General features: G+C 42.5%; 1 protein-coding gene across 3 annotated transcripts in view; it reads right to left on the minus strand.

Moving 5' to 3' along the window:
• Nucleotides 1-26,764, minus strand: part of ATP9B (ATPase phospholipid transporting 9B (putative)) — a 409,962-nt gene that overhangs the window by 227,625 nt on the left and 155,573 nt on the right. For all 3 annotated transcript variants that reach the window (XM_068237042.1, XM_068237043.1, XM_068237044.1), the window contains exon 9: nt 9,902-9,982. In XM_068237042.1, the coding sequence (XP_068093143.1) occupies nt 9,902-9,982 (81 nt within the window). The remainder of the gene's footprint in view (nt 1-9,901; nt 9,983-26,764) is intronic.

A 26,764-nucleotide genomic window follows, 5' to 3' on the forward strand; every position in this document is an offset into this window, starting at 1 on the left:
TCAGATTTATCATTTTCTAAAACTCTAAATTATTTCTAAATTTCTAAATGTATTCTTGGTTAAGTACAGTATATCAAGCCCGAATAACCCCTGGAACCATTAGAAGTACCCCCTGGGGTACGCGTAACACACGTTGAGAACCTAGGTTTTATGGTACTGTGTGCCTTTGCTGATGTTGACGGTGAACATGAGAAGTGTGTGTGTATTTTACAACCCTTAAACCTTGCAACATGTACCGCGTGTCTAACAAACTCCAAAGACAAAGGGTTTGGAACAGGATTATAACCACATGCTAAAAGTATGTCTGTGGCACCACTTGAATTAAGTACCAGGGAAGTGCATTAACCAGCGAATAACTTAAAAGGACCACTATCGCGAAAAAAGTAGACAGTTAAAATCTGACAGAACCGACAGGTTTTGGGCCAGTACATCTCCTCATGGGGTATTCTCAGAGTTTTCTTTTTCAACAACATTTCCTGAACAGCATTTTAACTGCCAAAATAGTAATATCGTTATTTAAGAAGAAACAGAATGGCGTGGCACTTCTCCTTTAAGAGGTGTGTTGCACCCAGGTTCTGTGCGAGTATGGTGTGCCCAAAGTGGCCAATTTGTTGCTGACAGGCTGTACGCTATATATAATGCTCGTACAAGACGTGTGCTCCGCTCCACGGTATGAAGGAAGAAACTTGATGTATAAAAAGAAACAGATAGCGTGCATCTTCCGTCTTAAGCATACACATTTATTCCCAGTGTTCAGCATCAAAATGGATTCTGTGCAAAGTACATTCCATGATTGCATATGAAGACTGCAAATGTTGTGGGTATAATACCTTGTAAATCCAAGTGTGGGCCTGTCAGCATGGGAGGTGGGAGTGCGGGACAGATGTGGGCCTGGCGACGGCCGTTTCGCGTCCTGCTGGACGCTTGGTCACGCCGTGTTCCACTGATTTACAAGGTATTATACCCACAACATTTGCAGTCTTCATATGCAATCATGGAATGTACTATGCACAGAATCCATTTTGATGCTGAACACTGGGAATAAATGTGTATGCTTAAGACGGAAGATGCACGCTATCTGTTTCTTTTTATACAAAATAGTAATATACCAGCCAGCCTCCCTAATCACCTGCACACTATTTTATCAGTTAGACTTTACAACTGCTGTTCAGGAAATGCTGTTGAAAACAAAGAAAACTCTGAGAATCCCCCATGAGGAGATGGACTGGCCCAAAACCTGATGGTTCTGTCAGATTTTAACTGCCTACTTTTCCCGCGATAGTGGTCCTTGAAATTTCACATATTCCTATAGTAGCAGGCAGAAGTGAAATTAGTTGCGTAGGAAAGTCATATTTGCCCTTCTACTCTTGCCCTGGTCAGACCTATACTGAATTTATGAAGTGTGCTGGCTATAGCAGTGTCTCTCAACAGTATTACAGTATGTATCCTTTTATAGAGCAGGGTGTTTGCCAAGTATCCCGTTTTTAATAACATCAACTTGAGATCCCTTTCACACTGGGACGTTGCATTGTGGCCATTTACCGCACTGCAATTGCTGGGAAATGAAAGTCTGTGGGGAGGTTCAAATTACTACGCCGGAAGTGCTTGATCTGACGCGGGTCGATAACTATGTTACCGTGTATATCTGCGTTGCCCTGCGTTGGACCGGAAGTCATGTTAAGTCTATGGCGATGTAGGGATTTAAAAAATGTTGGCAGCGGCGGTGCAACGCCGTTACGACGTGCATACGCAGACTCGTATTTTTACAGTTCGCTTCCGCATTTCTGAAGCAGGAAGTGAGCACAAGCGCACGTCACTACCTGCTTGGCCGAATGCCAGACAGGGAACACCGTGTACTAAGCGGTGTCCCCTGAAGGCATGTTTCTGGTGGTGTGTTGGGTACAACGCACCGCAGCGCTACGAACAATTTACAGTGTGAAAGGGAACCTAAAGTGAGGGGGATATAGAGACTGCCATACTTATTTTTAAACAATGCATATTACCTGGCTGTCCTGCTGATCATCTGCCTTTAACCACTTCCCGACCGCCTAACGCACAGGGGCGGCCGGGAAGTGGAGCCCTGAAGGACCGGCTCACCCACAGAGGCGGCGGTCCTTCTAAGGGCATGGGCGGAGCGATCGCGTCATCCGTGACGCGATCCTCCGCCGGCGCCTGTCACCGCTCGCCCGCCGCAACATCCCGCCGGCTATACGGAAGCACCGGCGGGATGTTAACCCCGCGATCGCCGCATACAAAGTGTATAATACACTTTGTAATGTTTACAAAGTGTATTATACAGGCTGCCTCCTGCCCTGGTGGTCCCAGTGTCCGAGGGACCACCAGGGCAGGCTGCAGCCACCCTAGTCTGCACCCAAGCACACTGATTTCTCCCCCCCCTGCCCCAGATCGCCCAAAGCACCCCTCAGACACCCCCCCCTGCCCACCCCCCAGACCCCTGTTTGCACCCAATCACCCCCCTAATCACCCATCAATCACTCCCTGTCACTATCTGTCAACAATATTTTTTTTTATCTCCCCCCCTGCCCACTGCCCCCTCCTGATCACCCCTACCCCTCAGATTCTCCCCAGACCCCCCCCTCCTGTTTACTGTATGCATCTATCCCCCCTGATCACCTGTCAATCACCTGTCAATCACCTGTCAATCACCCGTCAATCACCCGTCAATCACCCCCTGTCACTGCCACCCATCAATCAGCCCCTAACCTGCCCCTTGCGGGCAATCTGATCACCCACCCACACCAATAGATCGCCCGCAGATCCGACATCAGATCACCACCCAAATGCAGTGTTTACATCTATTCTCTCCTCTAAACACCCACTAATTACCCATCAATCACCCCCTATCACCACCTGTCACTATTACCCATCAGATCAGACCCTAATCTGCCACTTGCGGGCAACTAATCACCCGCCTACACGCTCAGATTGCCCTCAGACCCCCCCTTATCAATTCGCCAGTGCAATATTTACATCTGTTCTTGCCTGTAATAACCCACTGATCACCTGTCAATCACCTGTCAATCACCCATCAATCACCCCCTGTCACTGCCACCCATCAATCACCCCCTGTCACTGCCACCCATCAATCAGCCCCTAACCTGCCCCTTGCGGGCAATCTGATCACCTACCCACACCAATAGATCGCCCGCAGATCCGACATCAGATCACCACCCAAACGCAGTGTTTACATCTATTCTCTCCTCTAAACACCCACTAATTACCCATCAATCACCCCCTATCACCACCTGTCACTGTTACCCATCAGATCAGACCCTAATCTGCCCCTTGCGGGCACCCAATCACCCGCCTACACGCTCAGATTGCCCTCAGACCCCCCCCTTATCAATTCGCCAGGGCATTATTTACATCTGTCCTTCCCTGTAATAACCCACTGATCACCTGTCAATCACCTGTCAATCACCCATCAATCACCCCGTCACTGCCACCCATCAATCACCCCCTGGCACTGCCACCCATCAATCACCCCCTGTCACTGCCACCCATCAATCAGCCCCTAACCTGCCCCTTGCGGGCAATCTGATCACCCACCCACACCAATAGTTCGCCCGCAGATCCGACGTCAATTCACCTCCCAAGGGCAGTGTTTATATCTGTTCTCTACCCTAAACACCCACTAATTACCCATCAATCACCCCCTGTCACTGCTACCTATCAGATTAGACCCCTATCTGCCCCTAGGGCACTCAATCACCCGCCCACACCCTCAGAATGCCCTCAGGCCCCAGCCCTGATCACCTCACCAGTGCATTGCTTGCATCTATTCCCCCCTCTAATCATACCTTGAGACACCCATCAATCACCTCCTGTCACCCCCTAGCACACCTACCCATCAGATCAGGCCCTAATTTGCCCCGGGCGGAGTCCAAGTGTCATGGTTACGTCACACCCGCGCCAACCGATGAATTAGCCCTGCAGTACAAGCGCTGCTGTTCCGGCGTTGTGTCGCCATTACTGGCTGTGTGGTCTGTTTATGAGGCCAGCAGGAAGTGGGTTTTATGCGCAGTGCTGAGACGCTGATCCAGCGTGGTGCAGTCTACCCTGTCGCCATAGTGAGTTGGATAAAATCTGGTGAGCGCAACCCAAGTTTACTTCCGGAAGCTGGACTGTCTCTTCCCATATCGGGATTCCATCGGGCCAAGGCTCCATAGTGGGTACCCACTCAAGATGTCACAGCGGAGGTGGTAAGAGTGACTCTCCTGTGCTGAGAATGTATATCTATTCCTGAGGTGATAATCCAGCACTTACATCGCTGCTGTGCAGGTGGACTCATTATCCCCTATGGGGAGTGTATACTCAGTTATCACGCCACACAGAAGAACAAGGCAGCGCTTTTGAGTGCATGGGCGCCATTGTGTGTATGCGTGGGTGGACGAATGATGCCGGCTTAGGTCAGATAGTTATAGGACTTAGGCAATGAGCTTGAATTCATGACTCTTGGACTTTCAGTGAGTTTTTACTGGTGTTTTAGTGAAGCTGATTTTTGCATGCAGTCAAGCTAGTCTGTGTCATTTGTGTTTTTGACAATACATTTTCTACTATCTGACTCAATATATCGTGAACCCTGGCCTCTATTTGTATATTAGTCCTAATTTGCCCCGTGTGGGCTCCTGATCACTCGGCCAAACCCTCAGATCCCCCTCAGACCCCCTTCCGATCACCTCCCCAGTGCATTGATTGCATCTATTTTCCCCTCTAACCACCCCCTGAGACACCTATCAATCACCTCCTGTCACCCCCCTAGCACTCCTATCCATCAGATCAGGCCCAAGACAACCTGTCATCTAAAAGGCCACCCTGCATATGACCGGTTCCACAAAATTCGCCCCCTCATAGACCACCTGTCATCAAAATTTGCAGATGCTTATACCCCTGAACAGTCATTTTGAGACATTTGGTTTCCAGACTACTCACGGTTTTGGGCCCGTAAAATGCCAGGGCGGTATAGGAACCCCAGAAACGGACCCCATTTTAGAAAAAAGACACCCCAATGTATTCTGTTAGGTGTATGACGAGTTCATAGAAGATTTTATTTTTTGTCAAAAGTTAGCGGAAATTGATTTTTGTTTTTTTTTCACAAAGTGTCATTTTTCACTAACTTGTGACAAAAAATAAAATCATCTATGAACTCGCCATACACCTAACGGAATACCTTGGGGTGTCTTCTTTCTAAAATGGTGTCACTTGTGGGGTTCCTATACTGCCCTGGCATTTTAGGGGCCCTAAACCGTGAGGAGTAGTCTAGAAAACAAATGCCTCAAAATGACCTGTGATTAGGACGTTGGGCCCCTTAGCGCACCTAGGCTGCAAAAAAGTGTCACACATGTGGTATCGCCGTACTCAGGAGAAGTAGTATAATGTGTTTTGGGGTGTATTTTTACACATACCCATGCTGGGTGGGAGAAATCTCTCTGTAAATGGACAATTGTGTGTAAAAAAAATCAAACAATTGTCATTTACAGAGGTATTTCTCCCACCCAGCATGGGTATGTGTAAAAATACACCCCAAAACACATTATACTACATCTCCCGAGTACGGCGATACCACATGATTGGCACTTTTTTGCAGCCTAACTGCGCTAAGGGGCCCAAAGTCCAATGAGTACCTTTAGGATTTCACAGGTCATTTTTGTTTCAAGACTACTCCTCACGGGTTAGGGCCCCTAAAATGCCAGGGCAGTATAGGAACCCCACAAATGACCCCATTCTAGAAAGAAGACACCCAAACGTATTCCGTTAGGAGTATGGTGAGTTCATAGAAGATTTTATTTTTTGTCACAAGTTAGCGGAAAATGACACTTTGTGAAAAAAAACAATTAAAATCAATTTCCGCTAACTTGTGACAAAAAAATAAAAACTTCTATGAACTCACCATACTCCTAACGGAATACCTTGGGGTGTCTTCTTTCTAAAATGGGGTCATTAGTGGGGTTCCTATACTGCCCTGGCATTTTAGGGGCCCTAAACCGTGAGGAGTAGTCTTGAAACAAAAATGACCTGTGAAATCCTAAAGGTACTCATTGGACTTTGGGCCCCTTAGCACAGTTAGGGTGCAAAAAAGTGCCACACATGTGGTATCGCTGTACTCGGGAGAAGTAGTACAATGTGTTTTGGGGTGTATTTTTACACATACCCATGCTGGGTGGGAGAAATACCGCTGTAAATGGACAATTGTGTGTAAATAAATCAAAAGATTGTCATTTACAGAGGTGTTTCTGCGCTAAAGGGCCCAAAGTCCAATGAGTACCTTTAGGATTTCACTGGTCATTTTGAGAAATTTCGTTTCAAGACTACTCCTCACGGTTTAGGGCCCCTAAAATGCCAGGGCAGTATAGGAACCCCACAAATGACCCCATTTTAGAAAGAAGACACCCCAAGGTATTCCGTTAGTAGTATGGCGAGTTCAAGGAAGATTTTATTTTTTGTCACAAGTTAGCGGAAATTGATTTTAATTGTGTTTTTTCACAAAGTATCATTTTCCGCTAACTTGTGACAAAAAATAAAAACTTCTATGAACTCACCATACTCCTAACGGAATACCTTGGGGTGTCTTCTTTCTAAAATGGGGTCATTTGTGGGGTTCCTATACTGCCCTGGCATTTTAGGGGCCCTAAACCGTGAGGAGTAGTCTTGAAACGAAATTTCTCAAAATGACCTGTGAAATCCTAAAGGTACTCATTGGACTTTGGGCCCTTTAGCGCAGTTAGGGTGCAAAAAAGTGCCACACATGTGGTATCGCCGTACTCAGGAGAAGTAGTATAATGTGTTTTGGGGTGTATTTTTACACATACCCATGCTGAGTGGGAGAAAGATCTCTGTAAATGGACAATTGTGTGTTAAAAAAATTAACAAATTGTCGTTTACAGAGATATTTCTCCCACCCAGCATGGGTATGTGTAAAAATACACCCCAAAACACATTATACTACTTCTCCTGAGTACGGCAATACCACATGTGTGGCACTTTTTTGCAGCCTAACTGCGCTAAGGGGTCCAAAGTCCAATGAGCACCTTTAGGCTTTACAGGGGTGCTTACAATTTAGCACCCCCAAAATGTCAGGACAGTAAACACACCCCACAAATGACCCCATTTTGGAAAGTAGACCCTTCAAGGTATTCAGAGAGGGGCATGGTGAGTCCGTGGCAGATTTCATTTTTTTTTTGTCGCAAGTTAGAAGAAATGGAAACTTTTTTTTTTTTTTTTTCACAAAGTGTCATTTTCCGCTTACTTGTGACAAAAAATAATATCTTCTATGAACTCACTATGCCTCTCAGTGAATACTTTGGGATGTCTTCTTTCCAAAATGGGGTAATTTGGGGGGTATTTATACTATCCTGGAATTCTAGCCCCTCATGAAACATGACAGGGGGTCAGAAAAGTCATAGATGCTTGAAAATGGGAAAATTCACTTTTTGCACCATAGTTTGTAAACGCTATAACTTTTACCCAAACTAATAAATATACACTGAATGGGGTTTTTTTAATCAAAAACATGTTTGTCCACATTTTTTGCGCTGCATGTATACAGAAATTTTACTTTATTTGAAAAATGTCAGCACAGAAAGTTAAAAAAAATCATTTTTTTGCCAAAATTCATGTCTTTTTTGATGAATATAATAAAAAGTAAAAATTGCAGGAGCAATCAAATAGCACCAAAAGAAAGCTTTATTAGTGACAAGAAAAGGAGCCAAAATTCATTTAGGTGGTAGGTTGTATGAGCGAGCAATAAACCGTGAAAGCTGCAGTGGTCTGAATGGAAAAAAAGTGGCCGGTCCTTAAAGAGACTCCATAACAAAAATTGCATCCTGTTTTTTATCATCCTACAAGTTCCAAAAGCTATTCTAATATGTTCTGGCTTACTGTAGCACGTTCTACTATCACCATATCTGTAATAAATCAACTTATCTCTCTCTTGTCAGACTTGTCAGGCCTGTGTCTGGAAGGCTGCCAAGTTCTTCAGTGTTGTGGTTCTGCTATGATCCATCCAGGCCCCTCTCTGCACACTGCCTGTGTGATATTTAGATTAGTGCAGCTTCTCTCTGTTCTATTATCTTTTACAAGCTGGATAAATCCTCATCTGAGCTGGCTGGGCTTTCACATACTGAGGAATTACATACAGGCACAGCTGTCTGCACTCTGCAGGAAGAAATAGCCTGACACTTCAGTGGAAGATAGCTGCAGGGGGAAAGAAACACACAAATGATCTCTTGAGATTCAAAAGGATGGCTGTATACAGCCTGCTTGTGTATGGATGTATTTTCTATGTGTGGACATACTGTACATCAATCTACTTCCTGTTTTGGTGGCCATTTTGTTTGTTTATAAACAAACTTTTTAAAACTGTTTTTAACCACTTTTAATGCGGCGAGGAGCGGCGAAATTGTGACAGAGGGTAATAGGAGATGTCCCCTAACGTACTGGTATGTTTACTTTTGTGCGATTTTAACAATACAGATTCTCTTTAAGGGGTAGAAAGCCCTAGGTCCTCAAGTGGTTAATATCTAGCCATAGACCCTGAACAAGCATGCAGATCAGGTGCTCTGACAGAAGTCTGACTGGATTATCCACATGCTTGTTTCAGGGGTGGGCGATTCAAACACTACTGCAGCCGTAGAGATCAGCAGGATAGCCAGGTACCTGGTATTGCTTAAAAGGAAATAAATATGGAAGCCTTGCTATAGGTTCCCGTCAAGTATCCCTTCACACATGTATTTGTTAAGAGTACATCTTTGTGTATAAATGCTTTTCAAATAATCCTTTAAGCTTTCAGTTAACTAAAACATTTATTCTATCTAATTTATGTAGGGTTTACCATTTTATTAGTCTCAAAACTCACTGTAATAGACTGTCTTTGACAAGTTGTAGCACCTCCTGAAAGGAACCCACTTCCCCCATGGGTATCACCTGTTGAGAACCTAGGGGCTAGAAGGCAATTAGAAGTAGAGAATAGATCATAATTGCAGTCAGGGCATGAAAGAGCAGAAGCACACTGTGGTGGGAAGGACCTGAGGAAGATGACTGAGAATCAAGGCACCCAACAACACATTCAGTGCATGTGCCTGGCAATGTCATTGACTGATTGAAGAGAATTGAAGAGAGGCAGCACGATGGCGTAGTGGTTAGCTCTCTCGCCTTGCAGCACTGGGTACCTGGTTCAAATCCCAGCCAGGGCACTATCTGCAAAGAATTTGTATGTTCTCTCCGTGTCTGCGTGGGTTTCCTCCGGGCACTCCGGTTTCCTCCCACAATCCAAAAACATACGGATAAGTTAATTGGCTCCCCCTAAAATTGGCCCTAGACTACAGTACTTACACTACATAATATAGACATATGGCAATGGTAGGGATTAGATTGTGAACTCCTTTGAGGGACAGTTAGTGACAAGATATATATATATATATATATATATATACACTGTACAGCGCTGCGTAATATGCCGGCGCTATTTAAATGCTAAATAATAATAATTAATAATAATTAGAAATATCTTTGGAGGTAAAACAGTTGACATGTGAACTGAATTGAATGACTATAGTTCTGCTTTAAGGTCATCAAGGCAGTAATCCCTATAGAATACAAATGCAGCTGTAGCCTACACATTAGTATAACCATACAAAAGTGACAGCATATAATTATTACAAGGTTGCAGGTGGTTCAGTTACATCAGGTGGTAGGCAAACATTTTGTGACTGCAATATAAGCTATGACAGGTTTTGTATTAATTTCTGAGGTGGCAGATCAAAAACAGGTGCAGTTTACATTGTTGTGTGGTGCCAAGTCCTCCCCTGCTTTGCAGTCAATGCAATATTGTCTCCTGGGCATATTGTGTGTGTATGAAAAATTAGAGAAAGCGTTTACTTACCCGTGTAAAGTTACCTTCAAAACTGTGAATATCCAGTTGTGGCTTCTGAGCATAAACATAAGCATTGATTGAAAAAAGATCCTGCAATGGAGAATAGCTGCAATTAATAAACAATGCAGCTTTATCACTAAATAAGAGTATGTCATAGAAGGCATGACCAAAAACAGCTTGTTCATTTCTGAATATGATACCATTGATTTTCTTTCTTTGTTCATGAAACAAAATCTTCATTATTTTTTTTTGGCACAAAAAGACAGCCTGAGCAAATGTATTACTAAACAGTGTGTTATGGGTAACTTTAATATCTGATATTTGAAAACACATCAATTCCTAAGGGAAACCTTAGAAAAATATGAGTTTGATGCCTTGTTACAGAACAAAGGAGTCAACATGGAAAAGGTCACTGTGTCTTGGTAAAATATTGACTCCATTCATCTTTGTCCTCAACAATGATGAATACTCTCATGTACTTTTATCTGTCTGAAATACTCAGTGTTTGAAAGCAGCATAAAAACGATAGTTCTTAATTAGTTTTTCAGCAGAGAATGCAATGTTAACATACAAATGTTATCAACTCCACACGGAGTACATTATGCAATATCTTCATGCAAGTAAATATTTTATATTACTGGTAGACTGGCTGGCCATTGAGTGGCAAAGTTCAGCGTTGTATCTTAACCTATGTAAAGTGAAGAATCTCGACAGGAACATATTTATTTTAAAGCCCACATCTAGACATACATATCCTCCTAGATCTATGCAAGTACACAGCAGCATAGCCTGTTTTATATGTTCTATCATTATGAAAGTATATGTGGTCAGCAGCCCAGATGTGGCTACCTCCTGTATGATAAGCTTTCACTGCTATATGCTGCAGTCTTCTCAATGAGACTCAATCTGTGCCTTCCCTTTTACAAGCTGAACAGTAAGATGATGCAAGCAACCCAACCCACATTGCCTGAATGTGACTGTTCCTCTGTATAGCAGCAACTGGTCATGTGACTAAACTTTAAAGGTTGGTATTTTAGCTGCAGAAGCCTAATTTCACCCAAAAAGATGACATTTGAGCACTTAGATTACTAAGCTGTTAGATGGTTTACCTAAATCTGTTCCACAAATGGTATTTTACAGAAAGGCTCACTAAAGTCTCCCATTGTTTCGAATTTTCCTTGTGAGATGTATAATTAAATGCCAATTTTTTTTTTATATTCTTTATCTACACTTTATGCTTCACCCCTTATTTGTCTGTTTCAGTGTGAAGAATGAGTTTGTTAGGGTGACTCAGTACCTGTGCCAGTCATTACCCTTGGGGTGTGACATGGTCTGAGAAGATATAAGCCTGTTTAGTGACTGAGGCTACACTGGTACTCTGAGGAAGGGGCACTTGAATCTCACGTTGTCAGTCACATTTTCTGTCACTCTGCCAGCCTGTTCATAGTCTAACATACAGCACACTGCTGAACAGAGAGCACCACTTGGCAGCACACCCAGACTGCTATTGGCAGGACCATTTCATTATTTACATACACACAGTACACTGATGAACAGATCATGTGGCTGTATTATTCCCTGTTATTGGCTAGGGCAGTGATCTGCAAACTTGTCTCTCCAGCTGTTGAAGAGACTCAGAAACGAGTCTTAAGCTAGTTTTTTTTTTACTTACCCGGGGCTTCCTCCAGCCCCATAAGCATGGCTGCATCCCTCGCCATCCTCCTGAGATCTCCTGTTCAGCCGCGGTGAGCCCTGGTAACAGGCTCAGTGACGTCACTCTGGGTCTACTGCGCCTACGCAGTAGGTCCGCGCATGCACAGAAGACCCTGACTGGCTTCGACTGAGCCCGTTACTGGGGCTCACTGTGGGCTGAACGAGAGAGAGCAGGTGGACGGCGAGGGACGCATCTGTGCTTATGGGGCTAAAGGAAGCTGTAACGAAAAATCCGCAACGCCGGATGGATTGCGAAAATATGGTCGCATCCAGTCCGGCAAGCGGACCTTCCAACGCGGGATGCGGAAATTCGTCCGCATCCGCTGCGCAAACCCGTCCGAGCACTCTGCTCCAAACTCACCAGCATGCTGCTCACCAGGGCTCTGTCATCTTGCCTCTAGGGGGCATGCGCGCACGACAGACACACCTTACTACTCTTAGAAAGCGTGTCAGCTGACCTGGAGGTCAGCTGACATTTTAGCCTGCTCTAATTGGTTGCTGCCTGGGGTGGAGACTTCTCTCCCAGGCAGTATATAAGGAAGTGCTTTTCAGTCACACTTCGTCTGTGTTTGCGATACCCTGTGTCAGCACTCAGACCTAGTCTGCCTTGTATTGAGATTGTGTTATATATTGGTTTATTGCCAATATATACACATATTATACTGTCTTGATTTATCGTGTATGATTCTGTGCCTGTCTTAACTACTCTTCTGCTTCCCGATTCTGTACTTCGCCAACCTGTACCGTTACCGACTATTGGCTTGGTTTCCGACTATTCTCTTGTCTCACGTTTCTGTACTGCTGACGCCTGATCTGTTGCCGAACCTCATTTTGTCTGACCTTTCTCCCTTCAGTGGAACGTCTCCCACTGTAGGGTTCTATCAGAGGCTTGCCACACCTCTGAGGAATTACTGTGTGGTGGATTTTTCCACAGACTTGTATTTACACTATATATTATTGTTGTCTGCTGTTCCAGCTTGCCTGGAGGTGGTATCTCTGTGCCCTATAGAGATACTCGATTGTATCAAGCACCCTCTTGCTTACGATTGTGCTGTGTCGCGCTATACTTGCATTATTGGTGATTCTGCAGATCACCATATAATCAGGTATAGTATCTGCATTATTGGTGATACTGGAGATCACCAATAATCAGAATCTGTGCTTGTTGACACCAATCATTACAGAAGCCCTGGGTAAGTAAAAAAACTAGCTTAAGACTCGTCTGAGTCCCTTTAAGGAACTACAAGTCCCATAAGGCATTTCAGGAGTCTTGACAGCCACAGTCATGATTCATAAAGGCAAATGCATTGTGGGACTTAACAGCTGGAGAGACAAGTTTGCAGATCACTGGGCTAGGGCAAATTAATATTACGGGTCACAGTTGCATGCACTTTTAACTTAGAGTAAGGGGGGGACCTGAGAGAAGGCTGCTCATCCCTGCTATTGTGCTTTGCAGTGTGTGGAACTGATGTCTCTCCTAAAAAGCCTAAGGTGAGGGGTCCCCTTTCATAAGTTGTAGTAGTGGGTTGCATTTGTTTTTAACACCCGTTTGTTTAAGCTGTAATGATCCCCATTGTGACTTTAAGAGGTTTGGCAGTCCTTTTGCAGCCAGTGTCAGTCAGGTGCAGCTTGGTCTAAGATGCGCTGCCATTCTTCTTTCTCTGTGCATAATAAAGTAAATATTACATTGTATTATTTACACAGCTTTACACTGAATATATTGTCAAGGGGAGCACAGGAAGATCACACAGCAGTGTTCCACAGCTGATAAGCAACACTGAGAGGTCTGGACAACTGTGCAGAAGACGGTCGTGGGTGTTTTCTGGCTTGCTGGTGGCTTGAAGGGCATTTCATTGATAAGATGTGATAGATTTCATAAACAGAAACACTAAGGAAAAACAATTGAAGACTTAGGTCGTCCTGATCGATGTTTGACTGTTATATTAAATATTGATTGGGAAAGGTCATCGTCTATCAGACAGATGTGGGTGGGTGCGAGGCTGCATAAGAAAGTGGGTAGATGTGGCCCTTGAGCAATGTTCCCATGGCAATTTATTGCACCGAGAAAAACAAAAGCTACCAGTAACAGTGCTCATATTAACATTGCATCATATGTCTGCTGACATCTGATGGAATATTGAGTGTGTACACCAGTATCCAGGTAAACAACTGACATCAGTTAGATACCGATTGTTGACCTGTTGACCTGGTGATCTTTAGGTTACGTTGTATACACTATTATTGTCCTTCCTATTCTGCTTAATTAGAAAAAACTGAGTCTATGCAGAGCTGTAGGATGTCACTTTTGGTCAATTTCCCGTCAAATAGACAGGTCCAATCGATTATTTCCGACAGGTCCGATCTGATTTTTTTCATACTTTTTCTGATGGATTTTTTTTATCACTTCTATACAAAATTGATCAGAAAAATGATCGGAAATCAGATCGGACCAGTTGGAAATAATCAATTCGACCTGTCTATCAGATGGGAAATTACATGGTGTGTACCAGGCATTAAAGAGAACCCGAGGTGGGCAGATGGGACACAGAGGCATGTTCTCTGCCTCATGACATGCCTCTGTGTCCCCACACTGCCGTTCTCTAACCCCCCCCCCCCCCCCCCGCCGCGCTATAGCCCTCTGAGATTAACGACAATATTTGTACTATCTCTAAAGGTAAACACAGGGAGAGGGATTCCCCGCTCAAAACGCCCACCAGGGACGTTTCTGCAGGGTTCCCAGAGCTCTCTCTCCCTCCCTGGCCGCGCCCCCTGCCGCTCCCCCACCTCCCTGCACGCTGTGAAAGACACAGAGTCTCTCCGTGCTGCGTTGTGACCTGTAGGTCACAAAGTAAAAGTGGGCCAGCGCGGCCCACAGGAGCGGCATTTTTTCGGCTACCTGATCCGCTCATCCCCCCGGATCAGGTAGCCTACTTTTTTTTTTTTAACCCACCTCAGGCTGGTTTAAAAGATGTTTTTACTGCCCATAAACTTTATCAAGTACCTTACTTTAAAAAAATGTAATATTAGCTATTACTATTCCTTAGCTAACTTGTATTTATTTAGTTATTCTCTACTTCTCTTGGTTATGGTGTGTACTCTACCTCATCATCTCTAACAGCATGTTTCTGTTCTGTTTCCCATGCCAGGGAACCGTGACTGTCTAATTTGAATGCTGAGTTGATTTTTTAATATGGTTGCCGAGGAGACCTTTCTTTCTGCTCTCTTCTGTAGCATGGTGGCCGGTAACCATTACTTGTTTGAAAAGGACATTTAATTGGAGAGGGGTACGTACGTTTGTACTCTTATTACATACTGATTTCTACAGTGACTTTTCTGTAAAAACTACCTTGCAATGTTATTTTTTTTGGTTTTCTGCAAATTAATGACTTGCTTTCTTTTTAATCTTTATGATACTTTGAGTTTTTTTCTGTTTTCTAAATTTAATTTTATTTGCATTAAAAACGGTTTCCTGGCATTTTTGAGAAGGCTGTAAAGTCTCCCAGAATTTCAAAAGGTTCCACTTAACTTTTACCTTCCCAATGGCACTGTGAAAGTGGTGGTGTACCTTTGCCACATCCTGTACCGTATCACATATCCAAGCAGAACAGAAACATAGTTACCCTCCCCCCCCCCCCCGCCCCCCAAAAATGAATCAATATTAATTGTATGCATATAATGCATTACCTAACCAATATGATCACTACGCCTATTTTGATTGGTAAAGAAAACTGCAGAGCAATGTAATCACACTCTCACACAAAACATTTCTGAACTAAAGTCCTGAGACCTGAAATGAACTGCAACTGATGCTGTGTCACTCCAGTGGCACATTGTACTCTACCTAGGAAACAATGGATTATCTGAAGTGGACTAGGTAATGCAGTCCATGCTTCATAAATCCAATATACAATGTCATGCCTTTATAAGGGCCTACAACCATGTAGTGTACAAAGAGCTTCAAAGGTACCAAAACATAGGTAACTCTAAATTATAAAAGAGGCAATCTAAAGAATAGCAGGGGGACACAGATGTCATTATTCTATATCTGTTCACATCTTAAACTGTTTGCTATTTGTTGTAATCTTTCACACGATGCCCATTCATCACACTTTGTCCTTTCTATTTAGTTTTCATCAAGACCACAAGAAATAATTCATATGAAACTAATACACATGTGGGTGTCCTATATCTTCATCATTCACTTCTTCTCCATCAGTTATCACCTACAATTGAGATAATCCAGACTATTATGTGCTTTGTTGTGAAGTGAAAATAAGAGTCTCTAAGAAAAGAGGTAGAGCAGAATCCAATACCACACACATACAATAAAAACAGTTGTCCAGGCTTCAGCCATTCCGCACTAAGCATTTTACCTAAACAGCTCGTACTGAAAATGAAAGACCAGGTTACTGAAAGCTCAGCCTCCACACCAGGAAACCACTCACCTCTGGTGTAAAACTGGCTATTCAGTCTAACTATGTAATAATCCATTTGATTATTTCAACAAATACGGTAAGTGAAATTACAAATTCCTTATTACCTTATTATTTTTGAAAAAGGAATGTTGCAGGACAAAGCACATAATAAGTCTAAAAAGTATTTCTAAATAGCCCCACATTTTAATTTTAGAAATAAGAGAAATTAATAAAAAGGCAATAACTGGGTCGAGGAAAACTGATTCATTGTCTGTTATAATAGCTGGTTCCATTATTAAAGAGGTTCATAGTTTATACTTTGTATTTTTGTACCTTAAATAAAAGTTAGCACACAATAAGAATATGGATTGCATAACAAAGTATATTTGTTGTTCTATCAAAATAACTCAAGGACATAAAGCACATAAGTCTAGAAAGTATTTCTAAATAGCCACACATTTTTATTTTCAAAATAAGAGAAATTGATAAAATGGCAATAACTGGGTACAGGAGAACTGATTAATTGCCTGTTATAATAGCTGGTTCCATTATTAAAGAGGTTCATAGATTAGACTTTGTATTTGTATACTGTACCTTAAATAAAAGTAAAAACACAATGTTGTCCTATCAAAATAACTCAACACACAGCCATTAACTTCCCTGGCGGTATGATTATTTCCAGATTTTAGGATCTTTTCAGCATGTTTCAGACCCTAAAATCAGGAAAAAATCATGCCACCAGAATGCGCAAGTGCAATGCGTAAAAATGTACGCGTTGCACCAGTAACGTGTAAAAATGTATGTGTTAATATCCGCAATAGTTTCCTGCACCAGTGGGAATGTGTGTAAAGGTACGCATGGCGGCCCGCCGACTCAGAGTTGACAAAAATGAAACTAGCTGGCGGCGGGGGACCAGAGGAGCCATAAGTGACTGCGAGGGTACAGGATGGCTGCAGGGAGCTGGTAGATGCCCCAGGTAAGTAAAACTCCTTTTTTTTCTAGAGTTAAAGAGACACTGAAGCGAAAAAAAAAATATGATATAGTGAATTGGTTGTGTACTATGAATAATTACTAGAAGATTAGCAGCAAAGAAAATATTCTCATACTTTTATTTTCAGGTATATAGTGTTTTTTCTAACATTGCATTATTCTATAATATGTGCAGATTACACAACACTCAGCATTCAAAATGATTCTTTCAGAGCAGTCTGTGAAGTAATGACCTCTCCTCTAGCAGAGAAAAAGTAAACAGTTCACTTACAGTTGAGATAATAAAAGTCAGATAACAGCCCTCTCCACGACTAACTTAGTCGGAGAGCTTAATGGCTTGTTTGCATAGAGATAACAACTGGAGTTTCTCAACTCTTCCTGTACTGGAAACAATTAGACTGATGTATCTGATCTTAATGTTTTATTTCTTAGCTGTACTACACATACAAATCATAATATCATATTTTTTTTTTCGCTTCAGTGTCTCTTTAAGGTTCCCTTTAAGAAGATTGCCAACACAATAAAACGGAACTGCAGCACAATGGGCAAGACATACAATGGTTTAACAGGACAGGTTCCACTCAGGACAGGCCTCGCCATGGTCAACCATGAGTGCACATGCTCAGCATCAAATCCAGAAGTGGTCTTTTGCAATTAGATGTATGAGTGCTGGCAGCATTACTGCAGAGGTTGAAGGGGGGAAGCCTTTCAGTGCTCAGACCATGTGCGCTGCATTTAATCAAATTGATCTGCATGGCAGTCTTCCTAAAAGGAATCCTATTTAAAAGATGATGCAGGACAAGAATGCCTGCAAACAGTTTGCTGAAGACAAGCAGGCTAAAGACTTGGATTGCTGTAAAACATGTCCTGTAGTCTGATGAGACCAAGATAGACTCATCAGCTTGTGTCAAGTGTGTGTGGCAGCAAACAGGTGAGGAGAACAAAGACAAGTGTGTCTTGGCTACAGTGAGGTATGGTGGTGGGAGTGTCATGGTTTTGGGCTACATGAGTACTGTCAGCACTGAGGAGCTACAGTTCATTGAGGGAACCATAAATGCCAACATATACTGGAACATACTGAAGCAGAGCATAATCTCTCCCTTTGGAAACTGGGCCAAAGACGACCACTGCCTTGCAAAGGAAACCAAAGGTAAAGGTGCTGGACAGACCAAGCATGTTGCCAGACCTAAACTCTATCAAGCATCTGTAGGCCTCCTCAAATGGAAGGTGTAGGAGAAGAAGGTCACTAACATCCACCAACTTTGTCATGGAGGAGAGGAAGAGGATTCCAGCGGTAGCCTGTGAATCTCTACTGAACTCCATGCCCAAGAGAGTTAAGGCAGTGCTGGAAAATAATTGTGGCCACACAAAATATTGACACTTTGGGCAACATTTTGACATTCTCCACGTGGGGGGTACTCACTTTTGATACCAACGGATTAGACATTAGGGCCTGAGCCCACTAACGCAGTTGCATCCGTTTCTGTCTGCTGTTCAGCATCTCTAACGTTGGTGTGTAACTAAACAAGGGAACACAACTGCATTAGTGGGCTCAGGCCCTCAATGGCTGTGTGTTGAGTTATTTTTATGGGAGAGCAAATTTACACTATTATACAAGCTGCACATTGAATACTTTACATTGTATCAAAGTGTCATATCTTCAGTGTTGTCCAATGAAAGCATATCATGAAATATTTACAAAGATGTGACTCACTTTTGTTATACTGTATATGTCATAATCCTGAAACATAAGATTCAACTCATTCTATGCATATTAGGTATGTCCAAGGATGCCCATGAAAAAAAAGGGGAAAAGAGTAAGCTGTTTTCTTGATACTTTATACAATATGGTTAGATTAACCTTATTGGCAGTACCTCCGAGAGAGACTCGGGGTGGAAAAAAGAAGCCAGGAGTGGTAATCCCGAGCCTAATTCGGGGTAGCTGCCAGAAGCTATGCAGAGACAGTGCAGTGCAGTGGGTGTTTCAACTCCCCTTCCCCCGGGATCCAGAAGCTGACAGACATTCTTCTTCCCGTCCTTGGAGGCTCTGGAATCCTCAGATGAGATCACAGTTTGTCGTCATGATGACAGACATCGATCTCACTATAGGTGTACAGTGCCATCTGGATAACAGAGGAAGAATTGCAGTGCTGGATACCAAGGAGGTAAGTGCAGGGGCTGCCGCAGATCTTGTTGCAGTATAAGTTTTTCCTGCTTTTAGGGTCTAAAGGCTTGTGATAAAATTGCGCTTTTAGACACTAAAATCCGGAAATAATCATGCCGCCAGGGAGGTTAGTATACATTAACAAAAAAGGACATTTTTTTTCTTTAAATACAACCATATTACTCTTTTCTTATTACTGCGGCAGGAATAACATTGCATTCTGTGAACACATTTATTGACATTTTGTATGATGATTCACACTTAACATTCACCATCAAAGGTCTCAAATCCTTTGTGTAAACCCCCTCCACCCCCCCAAAAAAACCCTAAGGGCTCATTCACACTAGAAATCGCTAAACGCTAACACAAAACGCTGAGCGTTTTTCTGGCGTTTTTTCCTAGCGAGTTTTCACTGTATAGAGAGCGTTTTTCCAGCGATTAGCGTTTTGCGATTTCTAGTTCAATTCAAATACTTTTATTGAATCGCTAATCGCTCCAGAATAGTTCAGAAAACGCTGCATGCAACGCGTTTGCGTTTCAGCAAATCGCTAAACGCTTAGATGAGAACACTTCCATACACTTTCATTGTGCACACGTTTTTCAAATCGCTAGCGATTTTCAGCAAAGCATGAATGGGCCCTAAAAAGCAGCAAGACAAACACAGGAACTAACAAGTGCAGTGCAAGGTGCTGCTGCTAAAGGCATGGAACCGCTACTGTGGTCTGCTTATAGGCGCAGATCTCTGGCATAGTTCCTCTGGGGGTGACATATGCAAAACCAGTCTCAGGGAGATGGATTTCATTCATCTACATTAGTCAGAAAATGACTAGGAGACGACATGATAATGGGGATGTTTTTCTTTACATGTCAGTATCATAATACAGAAATGACTGGGAGGTTATCAATAAGACAGGGAAACCTCCTCCATTAGGTCAAGGGCAACATTTGTTCACCCAACTTAGAGATCATTAAAATACATCCTTAATCATAACATGTGGTTCATTACAGATAAAATGGCCCCTGGTTCAATAAAACTAATTAAATGTAAATGGTATTGTTTACTGCTGTATGGATCTTTTGATATAAATCAGCGAGTCACCATTTATTGAAAATTACACTTACCTCACTGCTGCTAATAAATTTACTTGATCACATAAGATGGAAATGAATGTTTCACAGCATGAAGGCTGACACGAAAAAAATACTGCACCACTTATGAGTATGAAACCACAGGAAACCTAACCTGTGGGTTACAGGTATTGCAAGGCGGCTATTATTAAAGGATGTGTTGAAAATTTAATTGTCTGATCATTCTAAGTGGTTTAGGAAGACAACAAAATCTGCACTGATCATCTTTGTCGGTGTCATCTGTTCTTTACGAAAAGCTCAGAAGCAGGCTTATTTGTTCCGGGTGTCACCGAGGATAATGTTACAGAGCTGTGCAGATGATGCCACTGATGTTTCATGACAATAATACTCACCCGCTATTACATAAGACAGACACCCAATCAAAATGATTGACACTTATTGGCAGTTTCTGCTGGTCACTGCGGATTATATCTGCATCTGCTAATCTCAAACGACATGCAGATTTCAAATATACAATTTCATGTCCGTGTGGGAAAGAAAATTAACTTACAAAGCTAGATTTGGCCTATGATTAATTTTATTGAGGGGGAAAAACGCATTGCCTGCCAATTGCAAAATGTTCCCATTTATTCAACCAAAACGATCAAATCGAATGTAAATCAAAAATAATCTTTTTATTTTAAACAAGAAAAACAAACGATTATCCTTTTTTTTTTTTTTTATAAAAATCTGATCTGACATGTTGGAAAAATCTTTATATTTGATCTAATGGATTAATTGAACAAAATCATCTAATCGAAAAAAATGAAATAATTGTACCATGTATGGTCACGATTAGATTTATAAAAAATGGTTAAAACAGTTTGTGTTGATAATATTTTTGATTACCTGCTAGAAATAATATGCTCACAAAATAATCCACAGACAAATCTACAGCATGCAGAGACTTATAATTCAATGCACAAGGATGAATAGCTACAAACAGGAAGAAGAAATGGTTCGGAAGCCCATAGCATTGTCAGTGTGGAAAGCTCAGCAGAAATATTCCTGGGCATAATGCTTACACTAAGCAATGACACTGGAAATAGCACATACTAAAAGGAGCAAAACTAAATAAATTCCATGTCATATTTCTGAGCAGGTAAACATTCTAAAGGAAGAATGTAGCGAGCCTATGGATGGACATTTGTTCTCTAGAAGCTGCTGCTTTGTCTACACTAATGTCTTTAGTGACTATGTTGACTACAGGCCAGCAGGTGGCATTCAAGAATTATTGGAAGACAGCTCCATTGCAGTGCTCAAACCTTCTGTTTCAACAGTACAACCCAGTGTGTGGAAAATGGTTGTAGGAAGTTAAAAGATCTCCTGTTAAAGGTATGTAGAAGCACAGCAGATGTGCATGACAAGGTATCTGGCCAACCAGAGGATAAAGGATGACTTAATATGTGCAATTAGATACCAGTGTTTGGGTTGTTATATAAATAGGAGTAATCTGTGCCATTTTCACAGCATGTGTTACAATACAAGGTTACACCTTTGTGCGAAAGAATGATAGCAAAATAGCAGCTTTACTTTCTAATGGAAGGGCATGTAATTGATGGCATAAAACAGCAAGTCTCTGAATGGACAAGACTGAGGTCAAAGAGACTCCCTACAGTTCCTGCAATGCATGTCCACTTCCAGCATGTCATACTATTCTCACTGAAGCAAATTACTAGTAAAGATGTGAACCCAGAACAGAGCAGGATAGACAGTCACAGGTGCTAATGGGAAGATACATTTCTTTGCATTCCTTTATTAAACGTATTCTTTAATACAACAGGGCAGCCCGGTGGTGTAGTAGTTAGCACTCTTGTCTTGCAGTGCTGTGTCCCCAGTTTGAATCCCAGCCAGGGCACTATCTGCACGGATTTTGTATGTTCTCCCTGTTCCCTCCCACATCCCAAAACATACAGATAACATACAGATAAGTTAATTGCCATGGACTACAATACATACACTACAGAAACATATGACTATGGTAGGGATTAGGTTGTGAGCCCCTCTGAGGGACAGTTAAGTGACAAGACAATATAGTCTGTAGTATGTACAGCGCTGGGGAAGTTTTTGCCGCTATATAAATACTTAATAATAATAATAATAATTTTTGTTGTTGTTATTGCACTATTAATATGAGAAATGGCAGTGTCCACTATCAGCAGTTTCCGTAGCAGAAAAGAGTTTGACAAGCAGTCGTGTGAACCAGCCCTAAATGTTAATAAATCATAGAACTGAATCTCATAAGTGCTTCATTTTATGCCTTGATTCTTAACAGCAGACTTGACAAATATGCCTTGCTGAGCTGAAAAACAAACAGAAGTTACTGTATTTTTTGCGCCATAAAGACACCCCTTTTCTCCCCCAAAAGTAGGGGAAAAGGTCAGCATGTATTATGAACCGAATAATACATTAGGCCCAGCACCAGGTGTCTTGTCCCACCCACTAAGGAAATCCCTGCAGCAACTGCATAGGGCAAATTAATCTGCCCATGTCCCCGCAGCTGCTGCAGAGTGAACAGCGGAAGCAATTACCTCTCCAGCTGGAGACAGATGACTCGGAGCATGGAGAGGTAAGGTTTTCTGCTGTGCACTGCGCAGTTGCCATGGGGACTGGGCAGATTTATTTGCCCTAACATTGTGACATTGTAACATTATCTGACTTGCTGGCCACGAAACATGTTTCACCTTTAATGCACATAGCAGGCACCTCACCCCTGTGCAGCCGACCACTGCCAGCATCCCAATCACATAGCTGCTGTAAGGATCCCTCCTGTAGCGTATTCTGTCCGTTGCAGTGGAGCTGCAAACGGAAAGTTCTGGCTTATCTGCTTGCATTCGGTTGTGCATTTGCAATGGGTCTCATTGTCATTTGCAATCGCTCTGCAGTTCTGGGCAGCTCAGGATGCTGTCATCATTCCACCAATTGCTTGTTGCAGCTAAGCTGCGGCCAGATAGGCCTGGATTTCCTGCAGGCATGTTGTTACATAATTCTGCATGTATTTCTTATAGGGGTCCTTTGCATTCACAGCCAGCTAGCAAATGGTAATCAAACCAGCTCAGGATCGAGTGATTACCATTCAGCTGTGTGGAGATTTGCATACCTGCATCCATTGGCTGATGCCAGCATAAAGGTCTGCCTCCCATTTCATACCCCGCCCGTCATAGTGGTATACTGGGCACCTTGTTACGTCACAGCTGATCTACTGGGCACCTTGTTACTCTGTATAGTTCTGTTATTTTAGTTCTATGCGACCTTATTACTTGTGCTTTAGCTAGTTCTTGATAAATATATATGCAGACTTGCTAATATATATTTATCCGTTAGTTGAGCTGTTTGTTATTTTTCTTATCATTGTGTATTGCCTAGTTCCATGCTTGATGGACGTTTGCGGCATCTGCAGTGGGTCAGTGAAGTCCATTATCCAGATAGCTTGGATTCTGCCATCACCACGTTAGTGACTGGTAGTATTCCTGCTACTCTAGTTTCTGGGAACGTAACTATAGGCTGCAGTTGCTATTAGTTACGTTCTATCCTGTAGTCTTGCCTGGGTGGATGCTTGCTGGTGACTGTTGTTAGCCAGCTTGCTCTGCTTTTGTGGACGTGACTGTGAGCTGCGGTTGCTACTAGTTACGTTCCAATCTATAGTCCTGTCTTGTACCTGTCTGACTACTTGCTATCGCTGAGGCAGCACAGTGCGAACTAAGGCAGCGCAACATCGCACTGCACTGCCATTGTGTTTTATTCGTAACGATATCGGAAGCCCAGAGCTGCAGTTGCTCTGGGCAGCCTGTGTAACCTCTTCCATTATCCAGCTCTTAGCCTTGTTGCGCTGGGTGGTCAGAAAGTATGACCCCCCCAGCATTACAGCTGCATCTACACAGCAGAGTGACACGGACAACTTTGTAAATAAAGCACAACATTGCCAAATGATCCCAAAACATAGTACTAAGCTCTCCTCCAGGCTACTTGAAGACAGCTCTTATGAAAATATATGCAGAGGGCTCCATAGTTTGGAAAGCAGAGCCAATTCCAAAACTAACACAAGTCTAATGTACGGAAAGAGGCATTTTCATTTTTGTAGCTTAGGAGGGGGACACAGCTTGGGGGGGAGAAGCTGCACAAGACACCCCTGCACCATGGACGCACCAGGTTTAGTATATTTTTCTCCCTATTTGTTGTCCACTAAAGTTGGGTCTTATGGTGCGAAAAATACAATATGACCCTTTGAATTTATGGCAGTAAAAACTTATCAGTGGCTTTTTTATCACCACATAAACAGTTTTACCTTTTATTTCCATTTCAGGTAGCTGAACTGAATTCAACAAGCTGTTCAACAAGCTCATTTGTATAGAGAACAACTCTAATTTTTTAACATTTGCTGTACTGGAAAAGAGAAAGGGACTTTGGACAATTTCTTAGTAGAGCTATAAATGAATGTATTTATGTTAATCTCATCAGGTCACATGTCACTTCAGGTGTGCTTTAAGCAAATGTACAGTGGCTTGCAAAAGTATTCGGCCCCTTTGAAGTTTTCCACATTTTGTCTCATTACTGCCACAAACATGAATCAATTTTATTGGAATTTCATGTGAAAGACCAATACAAAGTGGTGTACACGTGAGAAGTGGAACGAAAATCATACATGATTCCAAACATGTTTTACATATAAATAACTGCAAAGTGGGGTGTGCGTAATTATTCAGCCCCCCTGAGTCAATACTTTGTAGAACCACCTTTTTCTGCAATTACAGCTGCCAGTCTTTTAAGGTATGTTTCTACCAGCTTTGCACATCTAGAGACTGAAATCCTTGCCCATTCTTCTTTGCAAAACAGCTCCAGCTCAGTCAGATTAGATGGACAGCAGTTTTCAGATCTTGCCACACATTTTACGATTGGATTTAGATCTGGACTTTGACTGGGCCATTATAACACATGGATATGTTTTGTTTTAAACCATTCCATTGTTGCCCAGGCTTTATGTTTAGGGTTGTTGTCCTGCTGGAAGCTGAACCTCCGCCCCAGTCTCAAGTCTTTTGCAGACTCCAAGAGGTTTTCTTCCAAGATTGCCCTGTATCTGGCTCCATCCATCTTGCCATCAACTCTGACCAGCTTCCCTGTCCCTGCTGAAGAGAAGCACCCCCAGAGCATGATGCTGCCATCCCCATATATGGCAGTGGGGATGGTGTGTTCAGAGTGATGTGCAGTGTTAGTTTTCGGCCACACATAGCGTTTTGCATTTTGGCCAAAAAGTTCAGTTTTGGTCTCATCTGACCAGAGCACCTTCTTCCACATGTTTGCTGTGTCCTCCACATGGCTTGTGGCAAACTGCAAATGGGACTTCTTATGCTTTTATGTTAACAATGGCCTTTTTCTTGCCACTCTTCCATAAAGGCCAACTTTGTGCAGTGCACGACTAATAGTTGTCCTATGCACAGATTCCCCCACCTGAGCTGTAGATCTCTGCAGTTCGTCCAGAGTCACCATGGGCCTCTTGACTGAATTTCTAATCAGTGCTCTCCTTGTTCGGCCTGTGAGTTTAGGTGGACGGCCTTGTCTTGGTAGGTTTACAGTTGTGCCATACTCCTTCCATTTTTGAATGATCGTTTGAACAGTGCTCCGTGGGATGTTCAAGGCTTTGGAAATCTTTTTGTAGTCTAAGCCTGCTTTAAAGTTCTCATTAACTTTATCCCTGACCTGTCTGGTGTGTTCTTTGGACTTCATGGTGTTGTTGCTCCCAATGTTTTCTTACACAACCTCTGAGGTCATCACAGAGTAGCTGTATTTGTACTGACATTAGATTACACACAGGTGCACTCTATTTAGTCATTAGCACTCATCAGGCAATGTCTATGAGCAACTGACTACACTCAGTCCAAAGGGGGCTGAATAATTATGCACACCCCACTTTGCAGTTATTGATTTGTAAAAAATGTTTGGAATTATGTATGATTTTCGTTTCACTTCTCATGTGTACACCACTTTGTATTGGTCTTTCATGTGGAACTCCAATAAAATTGATTCATGTTTGTGGCAGTAATGTGACAAAATGTGGAAAACTTCAAGGGGGCCGAATACTTTTGCAAGAGACTGTATAACACATGAAAGCTCTCTAATAATGTTTCAATTTGCATTGCAGCATGATCACATTTCTGCACATGTAAGATGAGCAAAATATCTCACTAATATGCTTATGAGCCAGCACAGAGAATTTGTAATAGGCAAATCACATGTGGAATTAGCAACAGATCCAAGGCGTAGCATGCCTTCCTTAGTTATGCATGCTGCTTACACAGCAAAGTACGCTCCTTTAAATGCCAGGTGCTGCTGTGAAGTATAGTGACTGCAATACTTCATTAGCGCGACCACTACTATGTTAATTAACAGTTACTATGTTAATTATAGTATGCAATTACTCATTGTTTGTGTAGGACGCAGGTGCATCCACCATTAGAGTAGGGTGCT

This window comes from Hyperolius riggenbachi, chromosome 5 (assembly GCF_040937935.1).
Source record: "Hyperolius riggenbachi isolate aHypRig1 chromosome 5, aHypRig1.pri, whole genome shotgun sequence".
Taxonomy (NCBI): domain Eukaryota; kingdom Metazoa; phylum Chordata; class Amphibia; order Anura; family Hyperoliidae; genus Hyperolius; species Hyperolius riggenbachi.